This window comes from Meles meles, chromosome 13, assembly GCF_922984935.1.
Source record: "Meles meles chromosome 13, mMelMel3.1 paternal haplotype, whole genome shotgun sequence".
In the NCBI taxonomy this organism is placed as follows: Eukaryota; Metazoa; Chordata; class Mammalia; order Carnivora; family Mustelidae; genus Meles; species Meles meles.
Genome location: NC_060078.1, coordinates 16,679,519 through 16,704,447, shown reverse-complemented (window position 1 = coordinate 16,704,447; position 24,929 = coordinate 16,679,519). Strand labels below are relative to the sequence as shown.

General features: G+C 36.8%; 1 protein-coding gene across 1 annotated transcript in view; it reads left to right on the top strand.

Moving 5' to 3' along the window:
* Positions 1-24,929, top strand: part of PCDH15 (protocadherin related 15) — a 567,896-nt gene that overhangs the window by 156,434 nt on the left and 386,533 nt on the right. The window contains exon 7 of the mRNA XM_046026577.1: positions 15,926-16,038. Coding sequence (XP_045882533.1) covers positions 15,926-16,038 — 113 coding nt within the window. The remainder of the gene's footprint in view (positions 1-15,925; positions 16,039-24,929) is intronic.

Here is a 24,929-nt window from a genome sequence, read left to right as displayed (position 1 = left end):
AATTCCCTCTTTTGTATATTTCAAATTTCACAAATGCTGGAGGGAGCATCCAGAATTTCTATTTATTTGCCTTTACTTTTCTTGTTTAGTTTTGTTTTCCCCAGCCATACACCTTATAACTGCATCCTTGTTTATATGCTGGCATTTCAAACATTAAGTAACCTCACACATAATCTGTGAGTCACCTTCCCTCAGGCCTTTTTATTTTCCAGGATGTTGATTCTAATTTTAAATTACCTCCACTAATTCAGAAATTTTCTTTTTCCTTTTTGGATTCTTTGGGTTATTCTTCTCCATAATCAGAAACTTATTGCTGGCTAATAAACTGGAATATTGTGAAGTATTATTATTATTATTATTATGTAGGTATGTGAGAAGTTTGATTTTATGGCACACATTATTGGAAGATGTGTCTCCTACTACACAGGTCATAGTACTGAGTATCAGTATTATTCATATTTTTATGGCTTTCCCTGGAAATTGTTCTAGAAAACTATTCATTTCAAACACATTGAAACTCTTGTCCTGTCCCCCATAAAGATCACATAGGGTAGAATAATAAGCTACAAATACTGGAACTCATGAAAATAGATCTGCTAAAAATGAGAGCATTGATTGAATCCAAAGCAAAGTTATGTTACCTATAGTAGTGGGCTAGGGGGTGTTTATATTAGTAAATGTACCAGCTTGAATACTTCTATAAAGAACCTCCGAAACACAGTGGCTTAAATCAAACAGAAGTCTATTTCTTTCTCAAGTAATAGCCCAAAGGATTGTGACCCTGGGTTTGTGGGAAGGCTTTACCATTCTCAATTCTTTGTTCACTATGTCGCTCTACTCATTAACCCATTACAGCCAGTGGGAAAAACAGTAAAGTTCAGGGCAAGTAACTTTGTGGAAATGAACCAAAATTCATGAAAACAATACAAGCTGGGGAAACATAAGAGAAGCTGTAGAGACAGTGGGTAGTGCTTTAGTTGTCTGTTCTTGTACAGTAAACCACTCAAGAGATTAGTGACCTAAAATGGCAACGACTTGGTATTTCTCCTATTTCTGTGGGTTGATTGGGATTGACAGGTCAGGTCTTCTGCTTCTCACACAGTGCAGTTGATGCTACTCAAATGTGTGGCTTCAGCTGGGAGCTTGCCAGGGATATAGACATCCAAGGAGGTTACTCACTCCTCCCCTTCCCTCCGCCTCACCTTATTCTATAGCCTTCTTCACAGTATTGGTCACTGACTTCTAAGAAGCCAAAAATGAAGGCTACCTTCTCAAAGCTTAGTCCCAGAACTGGAATGATATCATTTCCACTACCAACCATTGATCAAATCAAGCAGGACTCTAGCCCTTATTCAAGAAGACTGAAAATAGACTCAACTTCATGGTGAGAAGTGCACAATCTGTAGCTATCTCTAATCTACTTCAGGTAATTTGTGTACATGTTAGCTTAAGATAGTTACATGTTGGATTGAAGACAACTCTTTCATTCCTTGTCCCATGAGTTAAAAGTAAGTTGAGTTAGCCCTCTAATGTTTCATAGTGATGCTTTCATAATCATTAGTTAAAACTTCAATGCTCAACAATTGCATAAAGCACTGATTACTATTAATTATATTGGATGTTAGCCTACATTTCTAGTAATTCTAATTGTTTAAAAACTGTCAGGCTGACTTGATGTGCTTGGATATTCATTATGTGATGTAATGACACAACTGATTAAAACCTTGTACTAGGAGCATGGGAGTGAGCATCCTGTTCCTTTCCTGGTGTTCACTTTTGCATGCACAATTAGTGTTAGCTTTAACATACTTGGATACTGACCCTTTATCAGATATGTCATTTGCAAATATCTTCTATTCAGTAGAATGCCATTAGTTTGGTTTGGTTGATTATTTCCTTTGCTGTGTAGTAAAGTTTTATTTTGATGAAGCGCCAACAGTTTATTTTTGTTTTTGTTTTCCTAACCTTAGGCAACATATCTAGAAAAATGATGCAGTGGCTAATTCCAGAGAAATTACTGTTTGTGTTCTCTTCAGGATTTTTATGATTTTAAGTCTCATGTGTATGTCTCTAATCCATTTGGAATTTATTTTTGTTTAATGTGCTAGAAACTAGTCTAGTTTTATTTTTTACGTGTAGCTGTTCAGTTTTCCTAGCACCATTTATTGAAGATATTTTCTCTTCCCCATTGCTTATTGTTGGTTCCTTTGTTGGAGATTAAGTAACCATATGAATTATGGGTTTATTTCTGGGCTCTCTGTTCTGTTCTGTTAATCTATGTATCTATTTTTGTCCTAATAGCAATCTGTTTTGATTACTATAGTTTTGGGTATATCTTGAAATCTGTAATTGTGATACCTCCAGCTTTGTTCTTTCTTAGGATTGGTTTGGCAATTCAAGGTCTTCTGTTATCCCATACAAATTTTATTATTATTTGTTCTAGTTTTCTGAAAAATGTTGTTGATGTTTTGATGTGGATTGTATTGAATCTGTAGATTGCTTTGGGTGATATGGACATTTTGACAATATTAATTCTTCTAGTCCATAAGCATGGAATATCTTTCCATTTTTGTGTGTCCTTTTCATATCTTTTCAGCAGTATTTTAGTTTTCAGAGTACAGATCTTACACCTCTTTGGTTAAGGGTATTCCTAGGTATTTTATTGTGCTTGATGTGATTATAAATTTTTTTAACATCTTAATTTTATTTTTTCATGTTCCAAAATTCATTGTTTATGCACCACACCAGGGCTCCATGCAATATGTGCCCTCCTTAATACCCACCACCAGGCTCTCCCATCCTCCCACCTTCCTCCTCTCCATAACCCTCAGTTTGTTTCTCAGAATCCACAATCTCTAATGGTTCATCTTTCCCTCCAATTTCCCCCAATTCACTTTTCCTTTCCTTCTCCTAATGTCCTCCATGTTATTCCTTATGCTCCACAAGTAAGTGAAACCATATGATAATTTACTTTCTCTGCTTGATTTATTTCACTCAGCATAATCTCCTCCAGTCCCATCCATGTTGATACAAAAGTTGGGTATTCATCCTTTCTGATGGTTGTGTAATATTCCATTGTATATATGGGCCACATCTTCTTTATCCATTCTTCTGTTGAAGGGCATCTTGGCTCTTTCCACAGTTTGGAGAATGTGGACATTGCTGTTTACACTGTTGGTAGGAATGCAAGTTGGTGCAGCTACTTTGGAAAACAGTGTGGAGATTCCTCAAAAAATTAAAAAATTAAAAATAGAGCTACCCTATTACCCTGCAATTGCCCTACTGGGTATTTACACCAAAGATACAGAGGTAGTGAAAAGCAGGGCCATATGTACCCCGATGTTCATAGCAGCAATATCCACAATAGCCAAACTGTATTTTTTTTTCTTTAAACCTCTCATTCTGCAACTTTGTTGTCCGTGTATAGAAACACTACTGATTAATTATTATTATTATTGTTGTTGTTGTTGTTGTTGTTGTTGTTTCTTGCCACTTCACTGAATTCACTTATTACTTCTAGTAGTTTTTTGGTGGAGTTTTTTTTTTGTTTTTTTTTGTTTTTTTTTTTTTTTTTTTTTCTCATTTTATTTATTTTTTCAGCGTAACAGTATTCATTCTTTTTGCACAACACCCAGTGCTCCATGCAAAACGTGCCCTCCCCATCACCCACCACCTGTTCCCCCAACCTCCCACCCCTGACCCTTCAAAACCCTCAGGTTGCCCCAACCTCCCACCCCTGACCCTTCAAAACCCTCAGGTTGTTTTTCAGAGTCCATAGTCTCTTATGGTTCGCTTCCCCTCCCCAATGTCCATAGCCCGCTCCCCCTCCCCCAATCCCACCTCCCCGCAGCAACCCCCAGTTTGTTTTGTGAGATTAAGAGTCATTTATGGTTTGTCTCCCTCCCAATCCCATCTTGTTTCATTTATTCTTCTCCTATCTCCTACCCCCCCATGTTGCTTCTCCATGTCCTCACATCAGGGAGATCATATGATAGTTGTCTTTCTCCGATTGACTTATTTCACTAAGCATGATACGCTCTAGTTCCATCCACGTCGTCGCAAATGGCAAGATTTCATTTCTTTTGATGGCTGCATAGTATTCCATTGTGTATATATACCACATCTTCTTTATCCATTCATCTGTTGATGGACATCTAGGTTCTTTCCATAGTCTGGCTATTGTAGACATTGCTGCTATAAACATTCGGGTAGACGTGCCCCTTCGGATCACTATGTTTGTATCTTTAGGGTAAATACCCAGTAGTGCAATTGCTGGGTCATAGGGTAGTTCTATTTTCAACATTTTGAGGAACCTCCATGCTGTTTTCCAGAGTGGTTGCACCAGCTTGCATTCCCACCAACAGTGGAGGAGGGTTCCCCTTTCTCCACATCCTCTCCAGCATCTGTCATTTCCTGACTTGTTCATTTTAGCCATTCTGACTGGTGTGAGGTGATCCACATGCAGAAAAATGAAATTGGACCACTTCCTTACACCACACACAAAAATAGACTCCAAATGGATGAAGGACCTCAATGTGAGAAAGGAATCCATCAAAATCCTTGAGGAGAATGCAGGCAGCAACCTCTTCGACCTCAGCCGTAGCAACATCTTCCTAGGAACAACGGCAAAGGCAAGGGAAGCAAGGGCAAAAATGAACTGTTGGGATTTCATCAAGATCAAAAGCTTTTGCACAGCAAAGGAAACAGTTAACAAAACCAAAAGACAACTGACAGAATGGGAGAAGATATTTGGTGGAGTTTTTAAGAGTTCCTTATGTACAGTGTCTTACCATCTGCAAATAGTGACAGTTTAACTTTTTTATCAGTGTGGATTCCTCTTACCTCTTTTTCTTGTCTGATTGCTGTGACTAAGACTTCTAGGACTGTATTGAATAAAAGTGGTGAAGTGGACATCCTTGTCTTGCTCTTAACATTAGAGGGAATGGTCTCAGTTTTGACCACTGAGTACGATGTTAGCTGTGATTTTTTCTTATATGGCCTTTATTAAGTTGAGGTATGTTCCCTTTCACCCCATTTTGTTGATAATATTTATCATGAATGGATATTAAATATTGTCAAATATTTTTTTCTGCATCTATCAAAATGATATGATTTGTATCCTTCATTTTGTTAATGTGCTGTGTGATGTTGATTGATTTGGGAATATTTAATCATCCTTGCAATCAGGCATAAATCCCAACAAGTTTTGGTGATTGAGCTTTCCATTTCATTATTGTATGAAATTTGGTAGTATTTTCTTGAGGATTTTTGTATCTATGTTCATCAGAGATATTGGCCTGCAGTTTTCTTTTGTGTGTGTGTGGTATCTTTTGGTATTAGAATAATGTTGGCCTCATGGAATATATTTGGAAGCTTTCCTTCCTACACTGTTCTTGGAATTCTTTGAGAAGAATAGATATTAACTCTTGTTTAAATGTCTGGTACAATTAATTTTTGAATCTATCTGGTCCTGAATTTTTATTTTTGCGTCATTTTTTGATTATTAATTTAATTTCATTACTTGTAATCAGTCTGTCAGTTTTTCTATTTCTTCCTGTTTCAGTTTTGGAAGATTGTATAGTTCTAGGCATTTGTCCATTTTTCTAAGCATTCCAGTTTGTTGGCATGTAATTTTCCATAGCATTCTCTCATAATCCTTTATATTTCTTTTTTTTTTTTTAAGATTGATTTGTTTATTTATTTTAGGCGGGAGGGGCAGAGGGACAGAGAGAGTCTTTTTTTTTTTCTTTAAATTTATTTATTTTTTTCAGCGTAACAGTATTCATTGTTTTTGCACAACACCCAGTGCTCCATGCAATACGTGCCCAGAGAGAGAGTCTTAAGCAGACTCTGTGCTGAGCATGGAGCTCAACATGGGATTCAGTCTCATGATCCTGAGACCATGACCTGAGCCAAAACCAAGAGTCAGACACTTAACCAACAGTACCACCCAGGTGCCCAAATCCTTTGTGTTCCTGTTGTACCAGTTATTACTTCTACTCTCTCATTTGATTGTATTTATTTGAGTCCTTTCTCATTATTTCTTGAGGAGTCTGCCTAAAGGTTTGTCAATTTTGTTATTTGTTTCAAAAAACCAGGTCCTACTTTCATTGATTTCTTTTCTACTTCTTTTTAAGCTCCTACTCATTTATTGCTGTTGTGAGCTTTACTATTTACTGTCCTCTACTCACCTTGGGCTTCGTTTGTTCTTTTTCTAGTTCCTTTTTTTTTTTTTTAATTTTTATTTATTTATTTGACAGACAGAGATCACAAGTAGGCAGAGAGGCAGGCAGAGAGAGAGGAGGAAGCAGGCTCCCTGCTGAGCAGAGAGCCCGATGCGGGGCTCGATCCCAGGACCCTGAGATCATGACCTGAGCCAAAGGCAGAGGCTTTAACCCACTGAGCCACCCAGGCGCCCCTTTCTAGTTCCTTTAAGCATAAGGTTAGATTGTTTATTTCAGTTTCTTTATTGTTTTCTGAGGTAGGCCTGTATTGCCAAATACTTCCCTCATAAAGCTGTGTTCATTGTGTTCCAGACATTTGGGACCATTGCGTCCTTGTTTTCATTTCCTCCATGTGTTTTTTTATTTCTTCTGTTTCATTGGCCCATTAGTAGTTTAATATCATGTTGTTTAGTCTCCACATGCTCATGACTTTTCCAATTATTTTCTTATGATTTATTTCTAGTTTCCTAACATTGTGGTCAGGAAAGATGCATGGTATGATTTCAAGCTTCTTAAATTTATTGAGTCTTATTTTTATGGCCTAAATACTCTGTTCTGGGTAATGTCCCCTGTGCACTTGAAAAGAAAGTATATTCTCTTGATTGTGGAGGGAATATTCTATTTATATCTGGTATGTCAGTCTGATCTAATGTGTTATTCAGACATTGTTTCTTTGTTGATTTTCCATCTAGATGATCTATCCATTAATGTAAGTGGGGTATTAGGGTTCCGTACTATTATTATATCACCATAATTTTCTCTCTTAATGTCTATTAATATCTGCTTTATGTATTTAGGTGGTGCAGTGTTGAGTGTAGATATTTACAGTTGTATCTTCTTGTTGGATTGATCCCATTATAGTTAAGTAGTATCCTTCCTTGTCTTTCATCACAGTTTTTGTTTTAAAGTCTATTTTGTCTCATACGAGTGTTGCTACCCTGGCTTTAGTTTTTTGTTTTGTTTTTTTTTTTTCCACTTCGATTTGCATGGTGAATGTTTTTCTGTCTCTTCTCTTCTAGTCTGTATGTGTCTATGTCTGAGGTGAGTCTCTTGTAGGCAGCATATAGATGGGTCTTGTTTTGTTTTGTTTTGACTTATACATCCTATCTTATGCCTTTTGATTGGTGCACTTGGGCCATTTATACTTAGCGTACTTATTGTTAGGTATGTGCTTATTGACATTTGTTTTCTGGGTTTTTTGTTCTTTGTTCCTTTCTTCTCTTGCTATTTTTTCATGATCAATGAATATCTGTAGTGTTTCTTTGGCCTTCTTTCTCATTATTTTTTTATAAGTTTGTCATTTTCATAAGGTTCATGTATAACATCCTAAGTAAATAGCAGTCCATATTAATTTAGTGGTCACCTAAGCTCAAGCACATTCTGAAAAGAAAAGAAAAAAAAGCAGAAAAGGAAGAAATATTTCTTTTTCCCTTTCTTTTTTTACACCCTTCTCCATAGTTTATGTTGTCATATTTTACATCTTTTTATTCATATTTTTCTTATGTCTAATTGTGGGCCTTTCTTTTCCACTTAAAGAAATGGCCTTAACATTTTCTGTTAGGCCGTTTTAGTGGTGATAAGCTCCTTTGTATTTTATTTGTCTGGGAAGCTCTTTATCTCCCTTTCAAATCTGAATGATAACCTTGCTTGGCAAAAAATTCTTGGTTATAGGGTCTTTTTCTTACAGCATTTTGAATATGTCATGCCACTCCTTTCTGGAATGCAGATTTTCTGCTGAAAAATCAGTTGATAATCTTATAGTTAATGCTTATGTTTCTCTTTCACTCTTTTAAAGATTCTCTCTTTATCTTCTACCTTTGACATTTTAAGTATTATGTGCTATGGCATGGACCTCCTTCGGTTAATCTTGTTTGGAACTCTCCATGTTTCTTAGATTTGAATGTCTATTTCCCTTCCCTAGGTTAGGAAAATTTTCAATTATTATTCAAATAAATTTTTTACACCTTTCTCTCTCTGTGTCTTTTTTCTGAGACTCCTATAACGTGTATGTTTGTCCACTCAATGTCCAAGAGATCTCTTAATCTATCCTCATTTTTAAAAAATTCTTTTCTCTTTTTGTTGTATTGCTTATGTGTTTTCCATTGCCCTATGTTCCAGATGGCTAATACTTTCTTCTGCATCTCACCTACTGTTGATTCCCTACTGTGTGTGTGTGTGTGTTTATTTTACATGCTGTATTATTAAACTCTGATTGGTTCTTTTTAATACTATCTATGTCTTTATTGGTGTTCTTACTGAGTTCTCCCATTCTTTTCTGCAGCCCAGTGAGTACCTTTATGATCTTTAATTTAAATTCCTTATCAGGCATATTGCTTATCTCAGTTTCCTTTAGGATTTTTTTTTTCTTGTTCTTTCTTTTGAAGCATATTATTCTGTCTCCCCACTTTGTTTTTCTTTCTGTCTGTGTTTCTATGGATTGGGCAAAACAATTACTTGTCCTAAAATTGAACAAATGGTCCTGTGACACGTTCTCTTTGTAGTCTGTGAATGCTTGGTGAGTTCTGCTGGTGGGTTGGAGCTGTAGCTGTAAATGATAGTTGTTCTTTTAAATCATGGCTTTTTATACAAAGAAAAAAGGGAAAATACAATAATAAAAGAAAAAGGGAAATGATAAATGAAGAAAAGAAAGAAAAAATGAGAAAAAGAAAAAAGAAAAGAAAAAAGCAAACAGAAGAGAAAAAAATAAAATCATAACAAGACAAGATAAATTTTTAAAAAGTATAATAATAATAATAATAATAATAATAATAATAATAATAATATTTTTTAAAGAGCACACACAAAGCCACACCTTGTTTTCTGTGCTCAGAACTATAAGGTGACTGATGTGGCTTTGTGGACCCTGGGTTCCTTGAGATTGCCAGCTGATTGTTGAGGTGGACCCTGCTCCAGTCTGACTTTCATGGTTGGTGGGGAGAGACTGTTCTCTCAGTTCCCTGGCACTCATAATAATGCTTTTGTTTCTGTGCCCCAGTGTGACCAGGATTGCTGTGGGCCTGTGGAAACTGAACTTACTAAAGTCACAAGCTCACTGAGATGACTGGACCCACTTGCCATGGCCTCTGGACCCTGCTCTGGTCCAGGCTTTTAAGGTGGGGTAGGAATATGAATCATGTCATTCTCCAGTCCCTCTGACCTAGAGAGCATTCAGTGGCTCCCCTAGTGGTTGGAGGTGTTCTAGTGTTATCCCTTCTATATCCTAGTATCTCTTTGAATCCACCACTTTGTTTCTGTATCCAAGGACAGAGGGTTCTGTTCCCAGTCCCTCAGTACTGTCCCACTTCATTGTGGCTTGCAGTGTGGGGGGATGAGGATTCCTTTCCTTACCATGTCTCCATCTCTTTTCCCGTTCTCTTTCTGTCCACTCTCTTTGGCGGTTCAGTGGCCCTCAGTTCTTCTTCAGGAGCAACTGTTCTATTAATAGGTGTAATTTAGTGTGTTCCATGGAGGAGGTGAGTTTAGGGTCTTCCTATGCCACCATCTTGAACTGAAACCAAGAAAAAACTTTTTCAGATGAATTAAGTATACCTTTGCTAAATGGAATGAATACCACATTTTCTAAATGAGAAAATTAAGTGAATCTGTAGGGTCCTTGAACTTAGACATGCACTTCTGTTCTTGGAAAACATTTTTATACTTCAGTAATGGCCTGGCTTTTGCAAAGCACTTAACATTCAGGGGTCACACGAAGGTTTTCATTGAAAATCATTCTGGAGAGAAGTTGTATATCATAATTGCTTTTGCTCTACCAAAAGAAGTTATAGCTCTGTTCATCAGTAACATTTGACTGAGACTGATCATAAATTCCTACATATCCACAATATAAAAACTTGGAGAATAGCCATAAATTTCTTTATGTTTCTATGGCAATACAGTTTTCTATGATAAGAATTGTTTCTAACACTGAGAATGATAGAATTAAGACACCACATTCTTATTCATTTCACTTCTGGCAAAATAGTTCCATAACCGTCTTATAACAGCACTAACTTGAACACTATTATTATCATAGACAGTTTTTTTTTCATTATTTTGTTTTGTTTTATTTATTTTTTTGTTTTTGTTTTTGGTAATTTCTATTATTCTAGAGCTACATTATATCATGAATGTGAAATCAAGTTACTATCTTTTAAAGGTATCTGAGATGGTCCTTTTCTGTTTGTGTTTATGTCACCAACTAAATAAACATTTAGATTTTTAAATTTTATTTTATTTTTATTTTTTGAGTTGCCCTTATATTCAGTGTCTTATAATGATATATATTTATGTGACTTAATTTTTTTAAAAAATTTAAGCTTCATTGCCTATTTCCTCAAGACATTCTATCTCTCATATGTAGTACTTTTTTGATGTTATAATTTATCATCTTATTATCATTCGTATAGACACATTCGTATATATATTTCCTTTTATTTACATATGTGTTTACTTCTCTTTCTTAAAAGTTGGTAATACAATATGCACTTTTCTCCAAGTTATTTTTTCACTTAATATAACTACAGAGAACTCTACAGTAATGTAGTAATGGGTAAAAATACCCATCATTCATTTTTTCATTTCAGTTATTATCCACTTGAGGATGTATCAACATTTATTCAGCCAGACCATTAGTAAAGTATATTTAGGTAATTACTTACATTTTATTATTAAAATGCAAAAAATTCCTTGAAGTGGGTTTCTGTGTCAAAACTAAATGCTAATATGATTTTTTATTATAATAAAATACGCATAACATACAATTTACCACCTTAACCATTTCTAAGTATACAGTTTAGTGATACTAAATTCATTCATAAGGTTGTGCCGAGAACCCTTTCCATTTTATAAAACTGCAATTCTATTCCCATCAAGCAATAATGCCCTATTCTTCTCTTCCCTGCAATGCCTAGAATACTTGCTTCTACCTACTGTCTCTGTAATTGTGACTAAGTACTTTATGTAAGTAAAATCATGCAGTATTTGTCTTTTTTATGACTAGCTTATTTCATTTTGTCCTCATGGTATAACATATGTCAGCCTTTCACTACTAACTTATTTGTGTCTTAGAATCTAAAGTGAGTGTCTTGTAGAAAACATATAGTTGGATTATTTTTTTAATCCATCTGTTTGTCTTTGAGTGAAGAATTTAATTAATTTACATTTAAATTCATTACTGATAAGGAGGGATTTCTGTCATCTAGCTATTTGTTTTCCACATAGCTTACAGCTTTCTCATCCCTCATTTCCTTCAATACTATCTTCTTTTGTGTTTCATTGATTTTTTTTTTTTTTTTGGAGAGTTTAAATTCCTTTCTTATTTCCTTTTGTGTATATGCTATAACTGTTTTCTTTGTTTGCATCATCGGAATTATATTTGAATCCTATAGTCATAGCACTCTAACTTGAATTTACATTAGTTTAATAGTGTACAAAACTCTGCTCTTTTCTAGCTCAGTCCTCACCCTTTTAGGTTGTTTATGTAGCATATTCACATGTTTCTCCATCATGTGCCTGAAAACATAAACTAATAATTCTTTAAAATTTCTTAGTCTCTTATGCTATGTAGAAACCACAGAGTAAAATTACAGATGGTTGTTACTATAATACTAGCTTTTATAATTGCCCATATATTTACCTTTTGTGAGATCTTTTACTCCCCCTTCTGCTTCAGATTATCATCTACTGTCCTCACCTTGTAACCCACAGGCTCCCTTAACATTTGGGGAACAGGTGGTGGGTAATGGGGAGGGCACGTTTTGCATGGAGCACTGGGTGTTGTGCAAAAAGAATGAATACTGTTACGCTGAAAAAATAAATAAAATGGGAAAAAAAAAACAACAAAAAACATTTCTTGTAGGGCTGGTCTAATGGTAATGAACTCCCTCATCATTCCTGGAGTATCTTCATTTCTCTGCCACTTTAACATGACAGTTTTGCCAGATACGGGATTTTTTTTTTTTTTTTGACATTTTTCTTTCCTTTAGCATTTTTATTATATAGGGCCACTCTCTTCTGGCCTCCAAGGTTTCTGATAGGAAATAGGCTGATAATCTCATTGAGCACCCTTTGTATGCGATGATAAATCCCTTCTCTCTAGCTACTTTCCAGATTCTCTCCTTGTCTTTGTCTTTTGGGTTAGATTATGAAGTTTCTTGGTGTGTCTTTAAATTCATGTTACATGAATTTTATTGAGCATTTTGGATCTATATCTGTATCTCTCATCAAACTTTGGCAATTTTCAGACTTTTTTTCCCCCCAAACATTCTCTCTGCACCTTTCTCTTTCTTTTCTCCTTTGAAGACTCCCACAATGTATATGTTGGTCTTAATAGTACCCTACAGGTCAATTAGGTACTGTTCCCTTTTGTTTAATCTTTTCTTGTTGTTACTCTGACTCAATAATTTCCATGGCCCTATCTTTAGTTCATTGATTCCTTTTTCTGCCTTCTGAATCTGTCTTTGAATCTCTCCAGTAAACCTTTCATTCCAGTATTGCCTTTTTCAGCTCCAGAATTTCTTATAGTTTCTTTTTAGGTTTTCTTTCTCTTTATCGATATTTCCATTTTGATCATGCAACAGTTTTTTTACTTCCTCTATAGCTGTTTTTAGTTCCTTGAGGATCTTTAATACAGTTGTTTAACATCTTTGTCTAGTAGGACATTCATTAATCAGGCGTTTTTCAGGGGCTATTTCTGTTGATTCAGTCTTTTTTTTTCCTTTGAAGGGGCCATACTTTCCTATTTTTTTTCCCATTTTATTTATTTTTTCAGCGTAACAGTATTCATTCTTTTTGCACAACACCCAGTGCTCCATGCAAAACGTGCCCTCCCCATTACCCACCACCTGTTCCCCCAACATCCCACCCCTGACCCTTCAAAACCCTCAGGTTGTTTTTCAGAGTCCATAGTCTCTTATGGTTCGCCTCCCCTTCCAAATTTTTTTTTTTAATAAACATATAATGTATTTTTATCCCCAGGGGTACAGGTCTGTGAATCACCAGGTTTACACACTTCACAGCACTCACGATAGCACTTACCCTCCCCAATGTCATACTTTCCTGTTTTTATGTACACTCGGTGTTCTTGTTAAAAATTGGACATTTGAATCTAATAATGTGGTAATTCTGGAAATCAGAATTTTTCACATTCCCAGGATTTACTGGGTTTTGTTTCTACTTTTGTTGATTAATTTATTTTTTATAGTTGTAGTCTGTCTCTATGCTGAGAACTAGTCTAAAGTGAAAATACTTAAGATTTTCTCAAGTAATTTCTGAGCCTATGCCTTCCCCTGGGTATGCATGGTGACTTTCTAATTTCCCCTCATGTATAGTCACATTTGGTTGTCCTTCTCTTTAATGCCTATCTTCGAAGGGGGGAAAAAGAGAAAGAGCAAAAAAAAAAAAAAAAATGAAGGGGGTAAAGAGGATGCTGGCTTTCAAATCTCATGGAAGTTAATTCAGCCTAAGTGGAGGGGCTTATAACAATGGGAATAATGAGTATGCGTGTGTGTGTGTGTGTGTGTGTGTGTGTGTGATACAATAGTCACCTACACCTCTGTGATCAGAAACAGGAATTGCCAGGGAGAGCACAGATCATTGCTATTTGAAGGACATGGTCTTTTTTGTCCAATCTTGCTCCCAGAGGTTGTGTATAAGCTTCTCCTGGAACATGGGTCCAGCTCCCTGCCAAGTGGGTAGTAGCTACTGTGCTAAGAGCTGCAATTGTTAGAAATTAATCATATTTTACTATCCACACTTTACTCTGGAATTTGTAAGACTTTAAGACACCGAAATTCTAAAACATTTTCATCAGTGTTGACTACATGAAGAGATAGATTCCTAATGCTTCCAACTTTGCCGTCTTCTTAGAATTCCCCAATACATCATTTTCATGGATATGCCAAGTTTTCCATCATAGGTTTTATAACATTCTTTTAATAATACCAGAAATGTCTGGAAGTGCATATTTTTTCACAGGCTCACCAATAGAGTATGGTATCCACTTTGGACCATTGCTAATCTAACAAACAGGAAATGGAATCTCGGTTTAATCTCAAATTTAATTTGCATTAGTCTTCTTGTGTATAAAGGTGAGCATCTTTGTACTTGGTCAAGATTTGTTTCTTTCTCTTTCTATGAACTCTTTTCATTCTCTAGCCCAGTCTTTTTAATGTATTGCTGATCTTTTTCTTTCCTAATTTGTAAATCTGCATATGTTAGGGATATGAACATTTTGTGTCTGTTGTTAATTGCAGATATTATCCCTAGTTTGTCACTTGTCGTTTTACTTTGTTTATTGTGTCTTGCCAAGCTATTTTGTAATGTCATCAAATTTATCTCTCTATTCCCTTGTTGCTTCTTGATTTTGAGCCATAGTTAGGAGAGATATGCCCACTCTCGCATTATAGTAGAATTCATCTGTGTTTTCATCTATTGCTAGCATTTGAATTGTTTCATTGTTTATTGTGTATGAATATACTCTCCATTTGGGGTTTACTCTAGTATAAAAAATGGATGCAATTCGATCATTTTCTGTATGGCTGTTCTATTTGATAAATGCTAGTATTCAAAAACCTATTTCCCCCTACTGTTTTGAGATGATTACTTTATCATATGCTAAACTGTCATGTGCAGTTTTGACTATTTCTGTATTTTCAAGTCTATTTTACTGGTAAACTTTTTTTTTTTTTTTCCCTCACAAAATGCCCCGGGAGAGTTTCTCATCTTGTCTCAGTGTTGAAGCAAAAGAAGAATAGAAATTAATCCATTTTTTAATATGTCTGGCTCTGGCAACCTGGATTTGAATGCAAGCTCTGTCTTATATTGTCTCTTTGGTCTTGGACAAATTAATATCTCAAAGTTACCAAGTCCTCCTCTGTAAAATGGGAATGATTTACAGACTTATTGATGATTATTTGCATAAAGCATTTAGTACATAGTAGCCTTTAATAATTGGAAACCATAGTTATTTCATTCTTATGGCTATTGTGCCAAATGCATACACATACTCTATAGTTACACGATTTGACTTCTACTTATTCTTCACATTGAGAAAAAGGATGCCACATCATACAAAGGAAAATAATGCAATTGAAGGAAACTTCTGCAGGAAGAAATGTATTTCAACTCACTAAAATGCCTGTACTTAAGAAATACCCTCTCTAGACATTAAGAATATCATCAATACATTTTTATTTAATATGATTGATGTGATTAGCTAGATTCTTGCCTTAAGAAAAATATTTGCCCAGCTGGAACAGAATATGTTCATTTTAATTTTCAAGCAGCTTGATATTTGGTACAAATTATTAGTCTTTGTTTATTACGAGATACAGTGAAAGACCATGCAGGCTATAATTAAGATTTATGCACCATTAAAACACAATTTTATACTTCAAAATTTGCTCTCCGTACACTTAATATCTCTTTTCATGTGATGATGTTTCAAATTAATTAAAGAGCTCTGCTAATAAAAGATATTTGGAAAATCACCCCAATAAGAAATACTTTCCATCTTCTGACTCATAAGCTAATTAATTGTATACCACATTTCTGTCTCCTTTCCCTAGACTGCATGATTTTGAAAGTTAATTTACTAATGAAATTGTGATTCTGTTCCTCAGTTAATGAAGGGAAGTAGATATAGCACACACAGATACTATGTATTGTTCTCAATTATGTGCCAAAATTTCAATGTCTTTCAGGGACTCCTGAGGATTACCCACGATTTTTCCATATGCATCCTAGGACTGCAGAACTTAGCATATTGGAACCAGTAAACAGAGACTTCCACCAGAAATTTGATTTGGTTATTAAGGTAAATTAAACTAATTTATTCTCTCTTTGTATTTATAAACTTCTAATCAAAGAAACTTGTAGTGGCTATTGTAGGCACTTTTATGTTACAAAAATTAAAATTAATATTTAATTATTAATTAAATGCAATATTTAAAAAAGTGAAGTTCAGCTATTTTAATACATTGTGCTACTTTTCTTTAAGATAACTGTTTATATTATGATATGATTCAAATACTGAGTATTTTGTATGTAACAAATGCCTTGTCCAAATATATATATATATATATATAATGCTATATAATATAATTTTGTTACATTTTCTAACATTTTTTCTTGCTAAAAGGAATCAATTCTTGACCACAAAAACTGCTCATGAATATATTTTAAATGGGCATGAATTTATATATTTTTATTTTAATATCATATTATGTTTTAAAATATTTTCTTTCTAACATAAAAAGTAAAGATCTTCCCTGTATAGAAATTCTTTCAATATATGTCTCATTAATTTCTTTATTTTGAAAAATGATCCTAGGCTAAAAAAATTGTCAAAGCTAGGGGAATCCATCTGGCATTACGATTACAGTTAAATAATATCTACTGTATTGTAAGAAATTTGTTTAAGAGGTACTGTGAGAACCAGGATGATCTGTCAAGTAATTCTGATAGACTTTGCTGGGCAGGTAAGATAGGAGCTGGACAGTGAAGGAATAATGGCAATTTACAGAGTAGCAATGAGGGTGGGAGAAGTCCTTTAATAGAACAGACCAAGCAAGGACGTGGAGTAAGTCTGGTGTGTAATATAAGACCTTCTCATAACCACACAGATAGAACAATAGCTATAGAAATGCACACTGTGGGTATTTTTTTATAATTTAAAACTGTTAAAGGAAGAGGAAATAAGATAAGGAAGCTTACCGAGCATGTCCAAAGTTACTTAAGTACATTTTTCATTGAATTAGAGCCATAATCTTGGTGGTAAGCTCATTGATGCAAATGTGGAACATAAAGCTCAGCCAGCATAAGGAGCTGGCTCCGAGTTACCTCCCCGAGAAGCAGCAACTCTGTGATTCACACTTAGGTTGATCTAAGCGAGGGCCATACTCTTATCCCTTCACCAAGACGCAGTTGCTTCGAAGTGGTGGGTTTAATTCTCTGTTGGTACAACTGCAAACAAAAACACACAGACACACATTTGATTTTAGTTCAAATTAGGACATATTTTGTGGGCACTGATCATGTTATACATTACCAGATCCAAGGTTATGGGTTGTCCCTCATTCTTGAAGAACCTGTGATCTCTAAGGGTAAAGAGTTGTACATGCTGATAAATCAAATAGGTCCCATCGACACGTAACAGGAAGGCGTCTAAAAAGTGCTGGAAAAGTACAGAATCGGGACATATAAATTAATCTGGGGATTCCAGGAAGATGTTCCAGAGATTCCCTGAGCTACCTGTCGCTACATCAGAAGGCTTTGGCCAATGAATAGAAGTGGGAAGTATGTTTGAACATCAGGAAAAGCCACAGTAAAAACTAGAGGCGTGTTGCAGAAGGCTACAAAGAGTTAACAGGGAAACGAGGGATAGGGGCAGACCAGGAAAGCCTCCTGTGAAATTGCTTTTTCCTTCGATTTTATTCAGTAGGGGTTTGGGAGTCATTCAACAAAGACAAACTCCTTTTACCATTTGTATAAAATGGCCATGCATGAGATTTATCTTCTTGCACTGACTATTTCAATTATCAGGGAACTATATAAAACTAGAAAATATGTATCCATTGTCTACCCTCCGTCTCTGGTAGGCCTGCGGTGCTGCTCTCTGTAGGAGCTAAGAAAGCTGACAAGGCACTGTTACCAAACTGCCTCATTTCAGTCCCGAAATCAATTATTTTCATTTACTATCAAACTTAGTTGTCCTGGTGTACCTGGGTACAATGAAAAGCAGCCCATCAATTATAGAAACAAAAATCAATTAGAACAGGCCATAGATAATTTGTTTATGTTTTAATAACACTTTATATTATTAATGGAAGTTTTTATAGACATTATTAGATTCAAATTACTGTGTTTTGTGTGCAGTCAAGGGGATAATAAGCAAAGGTATCAATCTATACAAATAATAACGTGCCACCTGCTTGAATAAGAGCTGAATATTGTGGCTTTGTAGAGGGATCCGTTGAAGTGTAACAGTCTGGCCGGTCTCTGGAGTGAGTCTTTCAACTTCTTCCCCTTTTCTTATTTCAACAATGTTTCATTTTTCATTGGACATAGAAGTTTTTATTGAATTTGATCCCCATTTCTGTTTCGGGAACAAGGAAAAACAAAATGAAGTATTTCCTCCCTGACTTTGAAAATTCTGCTTTAGAAAGCTATATGCACATTTAACAGCTGGGAAGCATCATGGTTAAGAAATTTTCCATCTTTATTCCATACATTTTAGCCAGGGATTTATTCAGGATGCTGGCAAAAATGTAAAGGTGAAATTAAGGAAACACAAGGGAGTAGCCCACCAACTTTCGAATATTAAAAGATTGAAAGGAATCCAATGAAAAGAGGAAAGGATGTTCCATTTCAAACACTATCCCAAATGTTAAAGGATTGTAATCTCTTAAACATTTTTAACTGAAATACACATATTGAGTAAGAGTCATACATTTGGTTTTCCCAGGACGGTTCACATTCATGCCTATTGTCTTTGTATAATTATTCGTAATCTCTCTTTCACTCTGAAAACTGGCCCAGTTTGGATGGAAAGTTATGTGATCACCATAGTTACAAAGCAAAAAGCAACTAGGAGATATATGAAAGCATATTTTATTATCTGAGTGATAATGAATCAGTTCATGCATGAATTATCTATTACAAAGCCCAGAAAATTCACTTTTATGATTTTAAGAGCAGTATTTTTTAAAAAAATTATTAATTGATATATTTATGCTCTTGACACCTAATACAAATATCAAGTGGATAAATTATTAATAATTCACTGTCTCACAGTTGCTCAGACATAATTGTGTTTTTTTATGGAAATATCATGGATTCACAGCTAAAGTGAGGCTCACAGACATGATCGCACCACGGTCTCTCTGATTTTCTTTTTTTAACATTTTATATATTTATTTGACACACACACAGAGAGAGAGCATAGGCAGGGGGAGTGGCAGGCAGAAGGAGAGGGAGAAGCAGGCTCCCTGCTGAGCAGGGAACCTGATGCGGGACTCCATCCTCATGACCTGAGCTGAAGTCAGATGTTTAACTGACTGAGCCACCCAGGCACCTGGTGTCTCTGATTTTTAGGTTGTTACTTCCAGCCTACAGTAGCTGTTTTGCAGGCTGAGCTACTATCCCTTGTCTTTCCACACCACGGGCATGTTAACCTGAGTCTTCTTCAGCCGCCCTGAACACTCTCTGTCCAGCCAGCCTGACACAGTCGCCATCCTCTCAGTCTGCCATCTTCTCTCCAGCCTCCTGAATGTCCCTTCTTTTCCTCCTGGGCAGTCTGGGTCACACTGTTACATCAGCGATTGCATCAATGTCTCACTGATGCGTCAGAGGCTAAGACAGTCAGTCTAGAAAGGCCTTACCACAGCCTAGAAGCTTCTCCCCACATCCTTGTCCCCATGATGGCTCTAACCACCCTACACTGAATTTTCCTGTGTATTTTCTCTTGGCCTTTACAGTAGGGCAGGTGGTTATATATTTCTTTACGCTGTGGCCCAAGCATATGTCAAGTACGTAGAAGATGCTCAAGAAATATTTGTCGTAAGGTATTCTCCCTGGCTCAGACTTCTAGAGCAGCTGATTTTGCGCACCTACGTCTTCACTGTATTTAAATACCTACCTTCGAAAGTGTGAGCATTTGGTATGACTTCATCTTATCTGGCTGTCTAGAATAAAGATGCAATAAACTTCTCAAATAAATTCAGCTCCTGGGGAAAAAAAGGGCCAAATCTATGTGAAAGCAGGGTTTAAAGCTGTTTATGAAAACTGAACAAAAAACACTCCTTTTGGGAAAAAAAAAATATATATATATGTGTGTGTGTATATATATATATACACACACATATACACACATATTTAAATATATATATACATATACACACATATTTAAATATATACATATGTATATATATGTGTGTGTGTATATATATACATATATATATATTGACACAGACAAGAGCCACAGAATTGAAACTGGAGAACTTGAATATCAGTGCTGATGGGACAGTGATCCTGGCAAGGTACTTTTCTCTGGTCATTTGACAAGACAAGAAACTCTCGAGGCCTGAGAGGACCGCTAGCATACTCACAGATTTGTGATGCCACAGCCTAGAAAGTGCTTGGCCTTTGTGTGAATGATAACATCGGTGATACTTTACTTCACAGGGACTCAGTAGAACCCTCAGAGACACTATTTTTGAGGCTTACGGCGTTTGTAGTCTTCAGTTTGCTAAGGCTTTGGAGTGTGTAACACTTCACTTGCTGTGGGAGAGAAGGAAAGGCATTGAAGCTCTGCATTGAGGAAATCGCCAGTATGGAAGGGGCGCTTTTAGGTTATTTCCCACCTGCCTTCAGCTCAGGTCATGATCCCAGGGTTCTGGGATTGAGCCCCCCCCCCCCCAATCAGGCTCCCTACTCAGCAGGGACCCTGCTTCTCCCTTTCCTTCTGACTGCTGTTCCCCCTGCTTGTGCTCACTCTCCCTCTCTCCCAATCTCTGTCAAATAAATAAAATCTAAAAAAATAGAATGCAGCAAACTCTACACCTTTTAAAACCTGTCTTCTACTTTTGCTTTTCTCTTTTCATCAACACCATGCAATCAGTAGTCACCCAGGCACCTGCTCCCACATGTCCCCATGCAGTCCTTGTCAGGTCCTCTCCATGTAGCTCTAGAGTTTCTCCCCGTCCCCTCTTCCCATGGTAGTCCTCTAGTCCCCCTGTCAAGGGCCACCATCTCCTCAGGTGGTCCCTCAAACCTTAGCCTCTTCTCCTCACATCCTGCCTGTCTCATTGCCAGCAGAATGTTCCTAAAACAAAACTAGGCCATGCCCCTCGGTGTTGCCTTCAAGACACTGGACCATTTGTGCACCACATGGATTTCCCATGGAAGCACTGTTGAGCTGAATGATCTCAGGTGCCAGGAGCCAACAGACAGAGCTGCAAGTCACAGACCATCAGGTATCACATCTCAAAATATAGATGGCAGCATCTCCTATGAAAATGAAACAAGTTCATCAGGTCTGCTGGGAGACTGTGAATTATAAGTGGCCATTCTCTCTGCTGTCAGTCTATCCAAAAGGAGAGAAATAAAGAGGAGGGAAGAAAGGTGTGCATACTTCTCTAGGAAAGTTTGAATAGGTGCCTCCCACGAGCCAGGGTCAGGACAGAAACCCTCTGAGCAGATGTTTCCACAGCAGGCAAGACAAATGCTCTGGTTGGGAATGTTCTAGCTTCCTGTCCTCATGGACTCCTGCTTCAAGAACGAGGCACAGACACGCCCACATCTCTGTTCTGCAGCTCAGTAGAAAATAAACTCCATCTGCCCGCCTAGCAGAATCTCTTAAGGTGAGGAATTCTGAGTCCATTAAGAGCCAAATTTTAGAGAAATTATCCCCCAAAAATTTCAGGCATTAGTCCTGATTAGTAATGGAATAGCAGTCTCTCCATGGATTTCTTAATGAATAAGGCACTTTCAGGTGTCCATCAACACATCTGATACACAGTCATCTATTATTTTAATTTTATGTTCCTTTCCCCCCCTCAATTTAGCAGATTAACACATAAACCATTATTTTTGTTTCCTTGAAACAACAGTGCATACTTGTATATCCTCCTGGCAGCCACATTTCTAAATATTCTCATGCTGAGGCTGAATGAAAGGACGACTACGTCATTTATGGAAATGAATAAAAGGAAAGAATGCATCATGTCTTCCTGTCTCACATTGTTATTCATCCAGCTGAATTAGAAGAGAAATGGAATGCAGCAGTCGAACATTGCAGGTCTCCAAATGTGCAGGCTGACAAGAGACACACAGAGGTGATATTTTAGTTGACCGCCTTCCTTCCTTACAAGGTGATCTGCTGCTGCTGCTTGGAAGAAGAAAAGCCATTTATCCATTCTGATCACACTGTCTTGATTTTGGCAAGGCCATCTTATCTGCAAAGGTCATGGTAGGAGTACAACAGCAAGTCCAAATATTGTAAAATGTCCAGTTGGAGTCACTTTCTGAACAGCCCTAGCCGGCAGTCCCTCCCTGCTACACCCCTTCACATGCGACGACTCCCACCATCCTCTTGCACAGCCGTTCCCAACAGGTCCTCATAAACCTCTTGGTTGTTGCATGGAAAATTTAGAGATACTGTAACAACTCGCAAGGTAGATAGGTCTTCTCAACATTTGTTCTCAAGAATAAGCTGGTACCTAGGAGAGACACTAAACTCTCACTCTCCCTAGCTTCCAGGCTCTGAAAAATAACCCACTTGGAGATAAGGGTTTTTCTAGGTTTGATTTGTTTTGTTTTGTTTTTTGGGGTTTTGACTTTTGTTTTTTGGGGTTTTTTTTGTGGTTTTTTTGGATACTGATGATTTTTGAAATTCAAATATTCCAAGATGGAATTTTCCAGTCCACCAGTTCAAATAAGACACTTCAATGGGGTTTTCTCCTGGTTGAGAGAAAACTCAGTGGGAATGAGGTTAGAACCCTGTGTGGGCCTTTGCTGGTTGGGGAGGCAGATGGCATGGCAATATGATGGAGATAAAAGAGTTAAAAGTATTCCAGAGTAAAGTGACTACTTCATCACCATCATAATTCTGTCTCTGGTTAGCCTCGCTATTTACAGCCAAGATGATTCCCATGTTCCAAGCACCAGCTGAAGAGCCTGACATACCTGATTAGCAGGGTTTTTCTGGGCCTATGTCTTCCCCCAGAGTGACTGGGTTTTTCTTCTTTAAATCATTCAAAATTATTTTAGTCATTCTGGTGTCAGTTCATATCTCAAACACTAAGCAAAGAGGAAGATTTTTATTATTGAATTATATATAGGAACTTTGAAGATTCAATTCAATAAATTATAAACAGAATGGTCATATTCTTCCAGTGAGGATAAAATATACTTCAGTTTATTAAAAATATTCTTTTGGTGGGAAGTGTGTCAGTATGATTTTCTTGTCATTTTATGAACCCTTGTTGGGTGTGATTTGTCTATATTCTCTCTAGGGAAGACATTTTTTTTTCCTTTTTTTAATTTCCAACCAAGACTGTACTTCTTTGCTCTATTTGTGGTATCACAAACCAGTTGTGTGATATACACACTGATTTTTTTGTATTTTATCTGATAAATTATGGTATGGGTCTGTAAGTTCTCAAATATTTTTAGTCACTGTTCTAAGTGCCCTTGCTGCCAAAATCTTTAGGCATTCTTTAATTTGTTAGAGTATGGAAGTTTAAATAAAGAACATTTCTGTAGGGTTAAGGCACTGTAATTTTCTAAGAAGGGCCAAGAAGCAATGAAATATACTTTTTAATTATTAATTAGTTGGTAATATTAATATAATCTTTGACCTAGGAACAGTGGCTTGCCACAACCATCTCTCCCTAAGACATCTCAAAAGAAAAATGTACTCATGTAGAAAAGAAATGTAACCTATTGTCACTAAGGCTCTGGCCCCAAATCCCTTCTAGGGCTTCAGTGAGCTGAGCAGGATCCCACAGAGAGCTCCCTTAAACAGGTGAGGTTCCTGCACTTTCAACTGTTCTGTCCAACTGAAATTTAAAACTGCAGTCCCCAGAGGTCTCCTGGCTCCACATCTCATGGTCACCAAAAGTGCTTGTTTCTGGAAGGCAGATTTCAAGGCTCCCCCCACCAAATCAAGACACCCACGTGTCTCTCACAACATTTGAGTGTGAGAGCCCACCATATATTAACATCATTCGGAACCCTGTAAGGCAGGGTAACATTAAAATAATAATTAAGGAAACAGACAAATAAATACCTATCAGAAAGCCTGACTGAGTCCGCAGGAATGTGCCATAAAGAGACCTCACGTGAAACAGGGAGGCATCAGACGAGAAGGGCTTCAGAAACCAGTGTTTGAGAAACACTGATGGAGAGTACAGAAGGTGGGGTCTTCTTTAGGAGCCTGACTTTAATGAAATGATGGATGGGAAGAGACAAGCATCTGGTATGTTTAAATATCCTTGTAATGTTGGCTGTTCCACTCACGTCCTAGATCAGACTTTATTAAATGCACTGTTTGCCCTTAAGTGGCCATAAATTAATTTACTACCTTACTATAAACTAGTGGCCACAAACTAGTTTACTAGTTCACTGTGGTGGAAGGAGGGGCAGCATGTGCACATTTTGGGAGGACAAGTGTATAGCAGGTTTTAGTAAACTTTTTATTAGAAACTGTCCCTCTTGCTAGGTTTTTACAAACCAAGCACCCAGATATACCCCCCCAAAAAAGGTTAAGAATGCCCAGATGTCTTTCCACCCCTCCTAGCCACTACTCCCCACACACCCAAGAACCCCAACTACATGATTATAGCAATGTAGATTACTTTTGTCTGTTTCAAATTTGTTTTAAGATTGTATTTATCAGTTTGTTAATTTAATGTACTAATTTATTTGAGAGAGAGAGCTCAAGCTGGGGGGAAGAGCAGAGGGGGAAGGACAAGCAGATTCCCCACTGAGCACAGAGCCCCATACAGGGCTTAATCTCACAACCCTGAGATCATGACCTGAGCTGAAATCAAGAGTCAGGCACTCAACTGACTGAGCCACCCAGGTGGCACTTAAATTGTTTTCATAATCACGTTGAAGTATCATATCTTGTGCCAGAATCATAATAGCATTATGCACCTTTCCTTTTGTTCGTGTTTTTTTTTTTTTTTTTTTTTTTTTTTTTAC